This window comes from Podarcis muralis, chromosome 7 (genome assembly GCF_964188315.1).
Source record: "Podarcis muralis chromosome 7, rPodMur119.hap1.1, whole genome shotgun sequence".
Lineage (NCBI taxonomy): Eukaryota > Metazoa > Chordata > Lepidosauria > Squamata > Lacertidae > Podarcis > Podarcis muralis.
The window spans coordinates 1,945,699-1,959,197 of NC_135661.1; the positions used below are offsets into that span (position 1 = coordinate 1,945,699).

At 50.7% G+C, this 13,499-nt stretch overlaps 1 protein-coding gene across 1 annotated transcript in view; it reads right to left on the bottom strand.

The window, feature by feature from the left end:
* The window catches only part of LOC144328287 (basement membrane-specific heparan sulfate proteoglycan core protein-like), a gene marked incomplete at its 5' end in the record, with an annotated part of 161,477 nt that extends 150,572 nt beyond the window's left edge, over positions 1–10,905 (bottom strand). Inside the window, 5 exons of the mRNA XM_077930933.1 lie at positions 50–88; positions 194–354; positions 2,593–2,651; positions 4,008–4,117; positions 10,779–10,905. Of these exons, the coding sequence (XP_077787059.1) occupies positions 50–88; positions 194–354; positions 2,593–2,651; positions 4,008–4,117; positions 10,779–10,905 (496 nt within the window). The remainder of the gene's footprint in view (positions 1–49; positions 89–193; positions 355–2,592; positions 2,652–4,007; positions 4,118–10,778) is intronic.
* Positions 10,906–13,499: the final 2,594 nt, after the last annotated feature.

Genomic DNA, 13,499 nt, shown 5'->3' on the forward strand with positions numbered 1-13,499 from the left:
GGGACAGACGCCTCCAGGTCCCATTGCACCCCTCTGACGCCACACTCACCTGGGGGCTCCATTGTAATGGGGGGAGGCGGGGTTTGGGCTGAAAGCAAATGGACAGTTAATGGTGAATGGGACGGGGGGGCGCCCATTTCCACAATAAACTCCACCCCATCCTAACCCGCATATAGGTTCCAGTCTGGTTCACCTGCTCCCAAGCGGCGGAACTGGAATCCCCACGTGGAGGTGACGTAGGAGGCGATGGAGCCGCTCTCAATGACCGAGAAAAGCACCTGGCGGATCTGGTCCTCGTCCACGTTCCTCTCGGAGCCCACGTCCAGCTCCACGAAGATGTAGCCGTCAATCTCTCTGGGGGGGAAAGAAGGTGCGTGGGCACAATTCACGGACCCATCATGTGCTGAAGGGGGTAAAACCTGAGTCTGGAGACAGGGTCCAATTCCCACCTCCCACCTAACTCTTCCTTTCCAGGGATTGTGCTGTTCAGATCCTAAAACAGTGTTTCCCAAATGTGGCTCTCAAGCTGCTTTGGGGACTGATTTAGGGATGATGGGAGTTGTAGTCCAAAACCAGCTGGAGACCCAAGTTTGGGAACCACTGTCCTAAAATATCTCTCTCTCTTTTTTGTATAATTTTTCATTAAATTTTCTGTTTTACAATTTAGAATACTCATTTAAGCATCCTTAAAATATTAATGACTTCCCTTCTTCTCTTTCCATGGTTCATTTTGCATATCATAAATCCCTGCATGTTTTACAAAAACTAAACCATTATTACATCCATCAAAACTTATTTACACTGAATTAATCTTAATGCTGCCAACGTTTTCAGCTGTACAGAATTATTTCCCATATATTCAATACACGTTTTCCAATCTTATCTAAACATATGTTCTTCTTGTTCTCTTATTCTATATGTTAAGTCTGCAAGCTGCACATATTCCGGCAGCTTAAGTTGCCATTCTTCTTCGGTTGGGACCTCACTCGTTTTCCATTTTTGGGCTAACAAAACATGGGCTGCAGTAGTGGCATACATAAATAACCTTTTTTGACACCTGGGAATTTCAGTCTGAATGTATCCCCAAGAAAATGGACTCTGGTTTTTTTTTTTGGTTTTTTTTTTTGAAAAGTACTTTTAAAACATTTTTTTCCAATTCATTACGGATCATTTCCCAATACTCTTTTACCCTTTTACAAGTCCACCACATGTGAAAGAACTTCCCTCAACCTCTTTGCATCTCCTAAAATATCTCAATTTGCAGCTGTTGATTAAAAGAAACAAATTTCTGGATCTCGTCATCTCGTCAACATTGGAACAAGGTCTTCTCTAAAGCAAGGCTGGGAAAGGGGTGATCCTTCAGATGCTGGAAAAACTTTGCCTTTCACCGGCCCCGGCCAGCATGCCTAGTGGTCAGGGCTGAGGGTGGGAGGCTGAGTCCAAGGACAGCTATAGGGTCCCTGTCCCTGCATTGAAAGGAGGTTGATTGGAGGTAGCCAGAGGCACTGAATGCAAGTTATGGTCTACTTCAGTGATGGGAAACCTGTAGCCTTCAAATGTTGTCCGCTTGGACTACTGCAATGCACTCTGCGTGGGGCTACCTTTGGAGGTGACCCGGAAACTACAACTAATCCAGAATGCGGCAGTTAGACTGGTGACGGGGGCAGCTGCCGAGACCACATAACACTGGTCTTGAAAGACCTACATTGGCTCCCAGTTTCCGAGCACAATTCAAAGTGTTGGTGCTAAAGCCCTAAACGGCCTTGGTCCAGTATATCTGAAGGAGCGTCTCCATCCCCATCGTTCTGCCAGGACGCTGAGGTCCAGCTCTGAGGGTCTTCTGGCGGTTCCCTCACTGCGAGAAGCAAAGCTACAGGGAACCAGGTAGAGGGCCTTTTCGGTAGAGGCGCCCGCCCTGTGGAACGCCCTCCCATCAGATGTCAAAGCGATAAACAACTACCTGACATTCAGAAGACATCTGAAGGCAGCCCTGTTCAGGGAAGTTTTTAATATGTGACATTTTAGTGTATTTTTCATCTTTGTTGGAAGCCGCCCAGAGTGGCTGGGGAAGCCCAGCCGGATGGGTGGGGTACAAATAATAAATTGTTGTTGTTGTTGTTGGCACTTCAGCAATCACTAGCCAGCATGGTCAACGGTCAGGAAGGATGTGAGTTCGAATCCAACGTCATCTGGAGCCCAGCAATGTCTTGAGGGCCACACATTCCCTTTCCCTCTTCTAAAACAAAGCAAGATTGTGATGGAGGCAGCTAGGGGCAGTGAAGGCAAGTGACAGTCTAGTGTTGCTAGACTCCAGCTCCAGCCAGCCCTGGCCACTAGCATTGCCCATTGTAGAGATGGGAGTTGTAGTTCTGCACCAGCCCAGGTGTCCCCCATCCTTTTTCTAAGGATTGGGGCCATTCTTGGTGGGGCTTCTTGGTCTTTCTCCTACACTCTGCTTGCTCCCACAATCTCACATCACCCGGTTAAGAGCTTCTGCCTGCAATGCAAGCTCCTTAAAAGTAAACAGCACAGGCGGGGGTTAAATCCTGCCTCCGTGGCACCCTGGACATGGAAACCAACCCCTGGACTCACTTGATGAAGACCACGCTAACCACCTGCTCTCCGGGGATCTTGTAGTATTCAGACTCCAGCTGCAGAGAGAAAATTGCATCAGCCTCGTAGAATTGCAGAATTGGAAGGGGCCCAAATGGTCGCTGAGTCCAATCCCCTGAAATGCAGGAATCCCTGCCAGGGTAGAACCATTCAAGGTGTTTGCTGCTCTGACCTTTCGGGGGATAAGGAAGAGGGCCAGTTCTGCTGCATCTGGTACTGAGAGGGGCCCCCAGACCTGCTAGCTCCTCGCAAGGCTTTTTGGCTAATTTTAAAATGTACTCATTTACTTAGCTGCAATATTTCTAAGCCACCTTTAAAACACACACACACAAAATGCAAAGCAAATTAAATTACAATTGTGTTAAACCAGGCTTCCTCAACCTCGGCCCTCCAGATGTTTTAAGCCAGCCTTTCTCAACCTGTGAGTCCCCAGATGTTGTTGAACTACAACTCCCATCGCCCCTAGCTAGCAAGGCCAGAGCTCAGGGATGATGGGAGTTGTAGTCCAACAGCATCTGGGGACCCACAAGTTAAGAACCGCTGTTTTAAGCCTACAACTGCCAAGATCCGTAGCTAGCAGGACCAGTGGGATGATGGGAATTGTAGTCTCAAAACATCTGGAGGGACGAGGTTGAGGAAGCCTGTGTTAAACGATGCACTGAAAGCTATGCAAAGCTGTCTGCTTGCCCCCAAACACACATTTTCACTGCCTGCAACAGGAGATCTGGGGAGATCAGAGGCGTGTGTGTTTCAACACCATGGAGCCACTGCAGAAAAGGCCCTGCTCCTGATACATTAACATCTTAACTCCAGGGAGGGTGGAACATGGATCAGGTATACCCTAAGGTAAAGGTAAAGGTACCCCTGCCCATACGGGCCAGTCTTGCCAGACTCTAGGGTTGTGCGCTCATCTCACTCTATAGGCCGGGAGCCAGTGCTGTCCGCAGACACTTCCGGGTCACGTGGCCAGCGTGACATCGCTGCTCTGGTAAGCCAGAGCTGCACACGGAACACCGTTTACCTTCCCGCTAGAAAGCGGTCCCTATTTATCTACTTGCACCCGAAGGTGCTTTCGAACTGCTAGGTTGGCAGGCGCTGGGACCGAATGACAGGAGCGCACCCCGCCGCAGGGATTCGAACCGCCGACCTTTCGATCGGCAAGTCCTAGGTGCTGAGGCTTTAACCCACAGCGCCACCTGCGTCCCTTGCTCAGGTATACCCTAGCAGATGTTAAAAAACATTGAGTTCAAGGGAATCTTATGGGAGTAGGTGCTTATTTTGATCCAAACGCACAGGGGTATAAAATTAGAGGAGGATAAGACTGTCGAAAGGGTCATGATCTCTGTCCCCTTGGGACAGCTCCTTTGTGGAAATGGGACAGAATCAGGCCTTACCGTGTCCACCACCGCTTTGGAGACATCCTGGAACTCCTCTGAGTTGACATCATCCAGGCGGGAGCTGTAGTCGATGGACTTTGTGAAATTCACCAGGGCCCGGAAATAGACTAGAGGGGAGAGATGATGGAAAGGAGACAGTTAGGAGATTGTTGGTCCCGTTAGTGACTTAATACAGAAGATAGCCTTCTCTTACCTAAACACTCACGACGACAGATACTAATGAGAATTCTCGTGTGTGTCGAAAGTTTCCTTACTGCAAGGCAGCATTGGAGACAGTGAAGCCCAATGATGGAGGTAGAGAGGGGCAGTGAAGGCAAATGAGATTCACAGAGATTCTCTCAAGGCAAATCTTTAAAAATGTAGTATAAATGCCAACAACTGGGAAACACTGGCCTGCGAGCGCTCCAATTGGAGAACAGCGTTTACCAAAGGTGTCATGGGCTTTGAAGACACTCGAACTCAGGACCATAGCTGTCAACTTTCAGATTTGAAAATAAGGGATCAGCAGCCTTGAAAATAAGGGATCAGCAGCCTCACATGTCCCGGGGACAGTCTATGGGATATCTAATAATCCAGGATAGCAGCGGGAAGCAGCGGGAAACGGCGCTGGAATAAGGGAATTTCCCGCCAAAAAAAGGGAAGGTTGACAGCTATGCTCAGGATGCAAGGGAGAAACGTGCTAAGAGGAAGGCACGCTTGGCAAACCCTCATTGTGATCAACTTCCGCCCGGAAACCTATGTCCCCACCGTGGAAGGACGTGTGGATCCAGAATTGGCCTCCACAGCCACTTATGGACTCACTGTTAAAACCGTGTTTATGGAAGACAATCTTACTTGGCTACGAGGGATCGCTGAAGAAGAAGGAGGAGGAGGAGGAGAAGAAGAAGAAGAAGAAGAAGAAGAAGAAGAAGAAGAAGAAGAAGAAGAAGAAGAAGTAGTAGTAGTAGTAGTAGTTCACAGAGGGGGAACCTCTGGCACTGTCGGGACGCCAGCTCCCATTAGCCAACATGGCCAACAGTAAGAGACAATTCGAGTCCAAGAACATCTGAAGGGCCACATTGTTCCCTGCTCTGCATCAGAGGAAGGCAGTGGGGTAATGGAAGCAAGCAAGGGGCAATGAAGACAAGTGAGGGCCTAGTTGCCGGAACCGCAGAAAGAACATGTCGCCGACTTCCTGCAAAATGGAAGCTGCCGGAGATGCGAGTGCGAAGGATTTCAAAGCCCTAACTGTAGCGCAAGGGAACTCTTGCCAGAGAGAGAGAGAGAGAGAGAGAGAGAGAGAGAGAGTGTGTGTGTGTGTGTGTGTGTCTCAAATGAAAGGCACCAAATATGCCACCCCACCCAGGCGATAGCTTTCATGAGACATGCCTCCCTGCCCCCACACAGGCATGCAAGGCCTCAGCAGACCCCTCCTTCCAAGATGGGGAGATGAGGTGGAAGTCCGTGAAGGGGAGGGAAAGAGAGACAAAAAGGCCCTGGATATCAGCCTCGCCACCCCCAGATTTCACACAGGCTGCCTGCCAGGAGCACTGGCCAGCGGCAGCTCCCAGGCCCAGCTGCGAGGCAGGCCAAGCGACGGAAGGGTGTGCGACAGCAACGTTTTCGGGGCTCCAGGTGCCTCTGCAGCGAGAGCCGTGTCTGCATCAGGCGCTTTCCCTGCAGGGAAACGGAACGGGGGCGAGAGGCAGCTCTGCTTGGCTGCTACCTTTCATCCGAGGCAGTTAACTGGGGCCCGTAACTGCACTTTTTGAATGGGGAGATAGGACACCGCCAGGCTGGTCTTGTGTCTGGCTGCACAGCAGCCCTGAGGCAGGGCAGAGTTATACAGCAAAAAGAGCAAAGAGCAGGGAATCGCAGAATCACAGATTTAGAAGAGGGACCCAAGGGTCATCTAGTCCAACCCGCTGCAATGCAGGAATTACTGCCAGGGTAGTGACTGGCCCCTTGGCTTCCAGCCTCTGCAGAATTCAAGGTGTTTGCTGCTCTGACTTCCCGGGGGAAGAAGAAAGAGGGCCGATTCTGCTGCATCTGGCACTGAGATGGGCTCCCAGACCCGCTAGCTCATTGCAAGGCTGTTTGGCTAATTTTAAAATGTACTCCTTTACTTGTTTGCAATATTTCTAAGCCACCTTTAAAACACACACACACACACACACACACACACACAGCAAATTAAATTACAATTGTGTTAAAACAGTGTATTGTAAGCTAGGCAAAGTTGTCTGCTTGTCCTTGTCCCTAAACACACATTTTCCCTGCCTGCAGCAGGAGATCTGGGGAGATCAGAGGCCTGTTTCTTAGCAGAGTGCGTTTCATCGCCATGGAGCCGCTGCAGAAAAGGCCCCGCTCTTGAGACATGATAATCTTAACTCCAGTTAACTGGGCCCCTTAACTGCACTTTGTCAATGTGGGGATAGGACACTGCCCGGCTGGTCTTGTGTCTGGCTGCACAGCAGCCCTGGGGTAGGACAAAGAGCAGGGAATTGTAGAATCAAGAGGACACCAAGGGCGATCTAGTCCAAACCCCTGCAATGCAGGAATCTCTACTAAAGAATTCATGACAGGTGGCCATCTAGGAAGAGGCAGGTGATGTGACCAAGGCTAGGCAGTGAGTCAAAACAGGAACCCTGAGACTAATAATAATAATATATTTATACACCGTCCATCTGGCTGGGTTTCCCAGCTGCTGTATTGTTTTCAACAGATCCACTCTGAGCAGGACTATTTATTGATTATATTTCTGTCCCACTTTTTTCCTCCAGTGAGCTCAAGGCGGCCTACATGATTCTCCCTCTCCCTGTTTTTCTCTCACAACAGCCCTGTGAAGTAGGTGAGGCTGAGAGAGAAGTGACTCTGGCCCGACATCACCCAGGGAGCTTCATGGCTGAGTTGGGGAATTTGAACCCTGGTCTCTCCAAGGTCTTAATCTGACATGCCACGCTGCCTTTCTGCTTCAGGATGAGAACAGAAATCGTGTGGCAGCGGCACGGCGGCAGCGGCAGGCCTCATTAGCTAAAGTGGTACCTCAGGTTAAGAATAGCTTCAGGTTAAGAACGGACCTCCAGAACAAATTAAGTTATTAACCCGAGGTACCACTGTATTGTCTTTTTTTTCTCTCCCTCCCCCCCAAATTTTAAAGGTGCAGCTTATTTGTGGGTGCGGCTTATATCCGGGCCAATACGGTATTACTTCCCTTGGTCTGGACACTAGACTTCTGTGGATGCAGCCCAGAATTGCATTAGCCCTCCTTCTCCAACTCCCAGGACAGCAAGCCAAGGCAGGGGTGCCAGGGTGCCTGTATCCCACTCCAATGCAGCCCGGGCAAACAGGGGTACCCGTTGTCCGACCCATACAAAGGCCCCATTCAGATGCCCCATGTGCCACTGTGCCCCCATGACCTGGCAAGAGCTGCCCGCTCCTCCCTGCCTGCAGAGTCACCCCCAAAGAATGTGCCATGCCCATGGATTCAAACAGCCCTTTCTAATGCCCTAACAGTATTGTTTTTCCTAAGGGGGATGAATGTTTGGGAGGAGGAAATGGAAAGGGGCAGTTCTCTCACCCCCCCCCCAAAAAAAACCCCATTGACTTACTCTCTTCCTTGCCACAGCCACATGCAAATCTTTCATGCCAGGTTCTGCAACATGTTTTTTTTGGGGGGGGGTGACCCAGATTGTTGCCTCCGGGGTTAGTATCACCCCAAGGATTAATCCAGCCCTTTGAAGCTCAGGGCTTTTTCGGCTGTGGCCCCGATCTGGTGGACCGCTCTGTCACAAGAGACCAGGGCCCTGTGGGACTTGACATCTTTCCGCAGGGCCTGCAAGACAGAGCTGTTCCACCAGGCCTTTGGCCAAGGCACAGCCTGACCCCCTCCTTCTGTAATCCTCCCAGAACTCCAGCCCAACGGTTGCCATTAATTCGATTTTGAATTGATTCTAGAATGAACTGATTTTAGAATGCTGTGTTACTTTTATTGTTGTTAGCTGCTCTGAGCCCGGCTTCGGCTGGGGGAGGCAGGATATAAATAAAATTTATTATTATTATTACAGTGGTACCTCTGGTTACGTACTTAATTCGTTCCGGAGGTCTGTTCTTAACCTGAAACTGTTCTTAACCTGAAGCACCACTTTAGCTAATGGGGCCTCCTGCTGCTGCTGCGCCACTGGAGCACGATTTCTGTTCTCATCCTGAAGCAAAGTTCTTAACCTGAGGTACTATTTCTGGGTTAGTGGAGTCTGTAACCTGAAGCATATGTAACCTGAAGCGTATGTAACCCGAGGTACCACTGTATTATTATTATTATTATTATTATTATTATTATTATTATTATTATTGATAAAAGATTATTATTATTATTATTATTTTAAGTGCTGGAAACTCAGCTCTGGAAGGTGGGAGCAAAACAGCAGAGGAAGGTGCTTCCTCTGAGCGCATGTAGAGTGCAGTTCCCTCTCTGCTGGGGCACAGCTATTGTCAGGGAATAGGCAGGCAGCCTTTATCTCTTTCTGTTTCACGACATTCATATCCCACTGTTCTCCCCCTTCCGCATTTCAATCCCCACAACAGCCCTGTGAGGTAGATCAGGCTGAGAGTCTCCTGCCACAGCCTCACCTGTTTGGGACAAGGCCTGGGAGATGGCCTGGGGCACATCTGGGGAGCCAGATGTGGGCTTGCGAGGAGAAGCCATCTTGGCCCCAACTCCTGGAAAGGAGTTACAAAAGGAGATACAAGCAGACCCATAGAAGGTGGGGTGGGGAGGCAGGCCCCTTCTAAACAAAGGAAGGATTTTAAGGGGAAAGGCTCCACAATCAGCAGCAGTAATACTTCAGAATGCCTGTTTCTGGGAACCACGGGGATTCCAGCTTCTTTCGCACCCGGGTCCTGCTTGCGGGCTTCCCACAATGGGCATCTGGTTGGCTGCTGTGAGAGCAGGACTCTGTGGACTAGATGGGGCACACTGGCCTGATCCACCAGGCCCTTCGCCGCTTCTTAGCTTCACTACGCTCAACCGATGGAGCCTCCAGATGCAGGCGCAGTCTACCTCCAAATCCCTGTGACTCACACGCGAGGAGGGTGCTGCTGCTGCACCCTGGGGCTGCTGCCTGTTGGAGCATCTGTTTGGCCACGCTGAGAACCGGGCGCTTGGGCCAGATGAGGTTTTTTGGCCTGATCCGGCCGCCAGGCTCTTAAAGAGAGGGAAGAGGCCTGGCAAAGGCAGCAGGGTGGGGGTAGCGGAGCAGAGGACCAGAGAAACCCAGGCAAATATCCAGGCAGATTTATCCGCCTGCACCCTGTAAAGGCTTGGCAAATGTCACCCCCCCCCCCCCCCGCCCCTGCAGTTGCTCCAGTCGTGTAAAAATCAGCCCCAAGTCTTTGATTCCTTTTAAGGAGCCCTGCGCTCAGTGCCTCGCCTCTCGCTCCCTGGGGCGGGTGAGCTGGAAAATCACTTTGAGTCGCAGAAGGAGAACAATAAAAGAGAGAGAGAGAGAGAGAGAGAGAGAGAGAGAGAGAGAGAGAGAGAGGCCTGCGGGCTTCTTCCTGTTGGCTGAGTCAGTTTGGCTGGCCAAACCTCCCCTTCCCTCATTGCAAAAGTCCAGGGGTAGAGAGATCGCCCATGGGATCATCACAAAGCACTCCTTAAACGCCCACCCAAAAATTCCCAGGCACCCAACTTGTTCTCGGATAGAATAACGGGAAGCTGTCTTCGCCGACCGAGTCGGACCATCAGTCCACCTAGCTCAATAATGTTGACTCTGACTGGCAGCAGCTCTGCAGGGAGATTTCCAGCACTACCTGGTGACGCCGCCCTGAGCTGAACCTGCAAAGCAGGCGCTCTAACCACTGAGCACCATTGCCCTCGCTCCACGACACCCCTCTCCCTGCCAGACAATTTCCAGCAGGCAGCTAATTATTCCATTGCCCCCCACCACCAAAAAAACAGCTTTCTTCTGACCATAACAATGGCTTTGGGGGGGCACAGCAGGGCACCCCAACTCAGCCCCCTCCTGGCAGCATAGCCTCTGGCTTTCTTCACATGCAGGCTGCAATGACCCATGCTGGGGGGTGGTATAAGAATATTAAATAAACCTTCATAAATGTACAAGGCAAACACATGCATAAGTATATAAACCACGTGTCTGAAATAGTACAGGAGAACAATCCTAAAGCCATTTTGACTCTCCCAAACCATTTTGACTCTCCCAAATTGTCCTCAAATATTTCTCTGAAAGGGGGAAGGAAATGGCATTGACTTTTGCTTACCTGTCTTAAGGGCGTATTTGTGTATGAAGAGGGTGAGCCTGTGACCTGAATTCAGGAATTCAGGTATTTACCATCACAAAAGAATGGCCAGGCTGCCCAGGTAAAGCAATCAGTGACCATTATCAGGTATCCTAGGATTTCTGCTGGAGACAGCCTCTTGTGATGTATTTCTGCTGTAGACCACCCCCTTCTGTGATGTATGTATGATGCTTTGGGGGGTGGTCTCTGGCTACAAGGTGGGCAACTTCAAAAGTCTATATAAGGGCTCGCACCCCATTGTTCTGGGTCCCTCCTCCCTCCTGCATGTGGTGAGTGAGGACCTTGTTGCAACAGTTGGATAAAGATCAGGCTTACTAGCCGCTTTGCTTCTCAATATTCTCTGGTTGGCCTCTGTTATTTTCTCCTACCGATGGGGAACCCACAGAAGGACTCTATCTGGGCTCTTGGATACCCCATAAGGGAAAAGGAGCAGTGTTTTCTATAACAGTGGGTTAGGGACTAGCCACTTACTGAGCAGAGAGTCGTCCTCAAGGGTCTCTGCACCCGTCATGCTTGCAGGGGGAGGGAGCCCGACAGGAGGAGGAGATGGAAGGTCTGCAGAGAAGAGAAGAGAAGAGAAGAGAAGAGAAGAGAAGAGAAGAGAAGAGAAGAGGAGGAAAAACCAGTTTTGTTATTGGAAATTCTAGTGCCCGACTAAGAGTAACAGAAAAGGAAGGACACAGAAATTTGGAAGGAAGGATGGGGAGGTTTGGTTATTGAGGCAGCTGATGAAGGAATAATAGAATCATAGAATTGTAGAGTTGGAAGGGACCCCGAGGGTTGTGGTAAGAATTTATAAATCTCAAATATATAAATCATATGTTCATAAATTTACAAGGCAAACACACACACATAAGGATATAAACCACGTGCCTGAGATAGTACAGGAGACCCATCCTGAAGTCATTTTGACTCTCCCAAATGGTCCTCAAATATTTCTCTGCAAGGAGGAAGGAAATGGGAAAGCCTCTCCATTGTCTTTTGCTTACCTGTCTTAAGGGCGTATTTGTGTGTGAATAGGGCGAGCCTGTGACCAGGATTCAGGAATTTAAAGTATTTACCTTCGGAAGGAAAGGCCAGGCTGCTCAGGTAAAGTGATCAGTGACCATTAACAGATATCCTGGCAAACAGGTTTTCTGCTGGAGACAGACCACCCCCTTCTGTGATACATATATGATGCTTTGGGGGAGTGGTCTTGGACTCCAGGGTGGGCAATTTCAAAAGTCTATATAAGGGTTTAATGAGACGCGGGTGGCGCTGTGGGTTAAACCACAGAGCCTAGAACTTGCCGATCAGAAGGTCGGCGGTTCGAATCCCCGCGACGGGGTGAGCTCCCGTTGCTCGGTCCCTGCTCCTGCCAACCTGGCAGTTCGAAAGCACCTCAAAGTGCAAGTAGATAAATAGGTACCGCTCCGGCGGGAAGGTAAACGGTGTTCCCGTGTGCTGCTCTGGTTTGCCAGAAGCAGCTTAGTCATGCTGGCCACATGACCCGGAAGCTGTACGCCAGCTCCCCCGGCCAGTAAAGCGAGATGAGCGCTGCAACCCCAGAGTCGGCCAGGACTGGACCTAATGGTCAGGGGTCCCTTTACCTTGAGCTCCAGGGTGGGCAATTTCAAAAGTCTATCAGGGTTTATGTACCATTTTTCTGGGTTCTTTCTGCCTCCTGCATGTGGTGAGTGGGGACCCTGTTGCAACAGTTGGATAAAGATGAGGCTTGCTAGCCACTTTGCTTCTCAATATTCTCTGGCTGGCCTCTGTTATTTTCTCCCACCGATAGGGAACCCACTTAAGGACTCTATCTGGGCTCTTGGATATCGACAAGGGGAAAAGAGCAGGGTTTTCCCCCCTTATAACATGGCCATCTAGTCCTGAAATGCTGAAATATGCAGCTGTCCCAGATGGTAGGAAGGGCAGGGAAGTTTGGCTATTGAGTGCTGAATTGTCAGCCATCAATAGAAGGGAAGGAAGTAGACATACGGGGCAGGATGGGGGGCTAAGACGAAAGGACCAAGCATGGGCACGCTCACTGCTATGCATAGGCGCCGACTCCATGGGGCCTGAGGGGGCCCGAGCCCCCTCAAAAATTCGTTTGGGGGGGCTCTGCCCCCCCAATAATTTAAGAAAATTATTAGGCACCTTGCCAAAAACCGTGCAGGGGACTCCGGCGCGCGCCTCCCAAAGTGACCGGGAGCTCCTGAGAAGGGGCGGGCAGGTCGGTCAGTCAGAGGAAGACCCCCAGCGGCGGGACTTTAGAAAGGAATGGAGCCGCGGGGCCGAGGAACGGCGTATTCGTCGCCGGCGAGGGACCGGGGTGAGGGGAGAATGGAGGGGACGGCAGTTCCCGCCGCCGGAGCGGAGCTTTTTTTCTGGGTTCGGCTAAGGTGACGTTGGTAGGAGGGGGTGGCCGCCTCCCGGCGCGAAGCCTGGGGAGGGCAGGCCGGTTCTTGCATGCAAAAGCACCACTGTCATCCTGCCCCCAGTATGGACCCCGGTATGGGCCCCCCCAATATTTTTTATAAGTCGGCGCCCCTGCTGCTATGCTCCCCAACAACAACCCCACCTAAATTTCCTCCCAGGCATATCCCTAACAACCCCCTCCCTGCAGCCCTCCTGCCCCCCCCCATGTGAAACGCCTCCATTGCCCCATCTGTTCAGCCAAGACAGGGGTCAGCAAACTTTTTCAGCAGGGGGCCGGTCTACTGTCCCTCAGACCTTGTGGGGGGCCGGACTATATTTTTTTGAGGGAAATAATGAGCGCATTCCTATGCCGCACTAATAACAATAATAATAATTTATTTATACCCCGCCCATCTGGCTGGGTTTCCCCAGCCACTCTGGGCGGCTTCCAACAGAACACTAAAATACAATAATCTATTAAACATTAAAAGCTTCCCTAAACAGGGCTGTCTTCAGATGTCTTCTAAAAGTTTGGTAGTTTTTTTCCTCTTTGACATGTGGTGGGAGGGTGTTCCACAGGGAGGGCACCACTACCGAGAAGGCCCTCTGCCTGGTTCCCTGTAACTTGGCTTCTCTGAGCGGGGGAACCGCCAGAAGGCCCTCGGCGCTGGATCTCAGTGTCCGGGCAGAACGATGGAGGTGGAGACGTTCCTTCAGGTATACTGGACCGAGGCCGTTTAGGGCTTTAAAAGTCAACACCAACACTTTGAATTGTGCTCGGAAACGGGCGGGCCA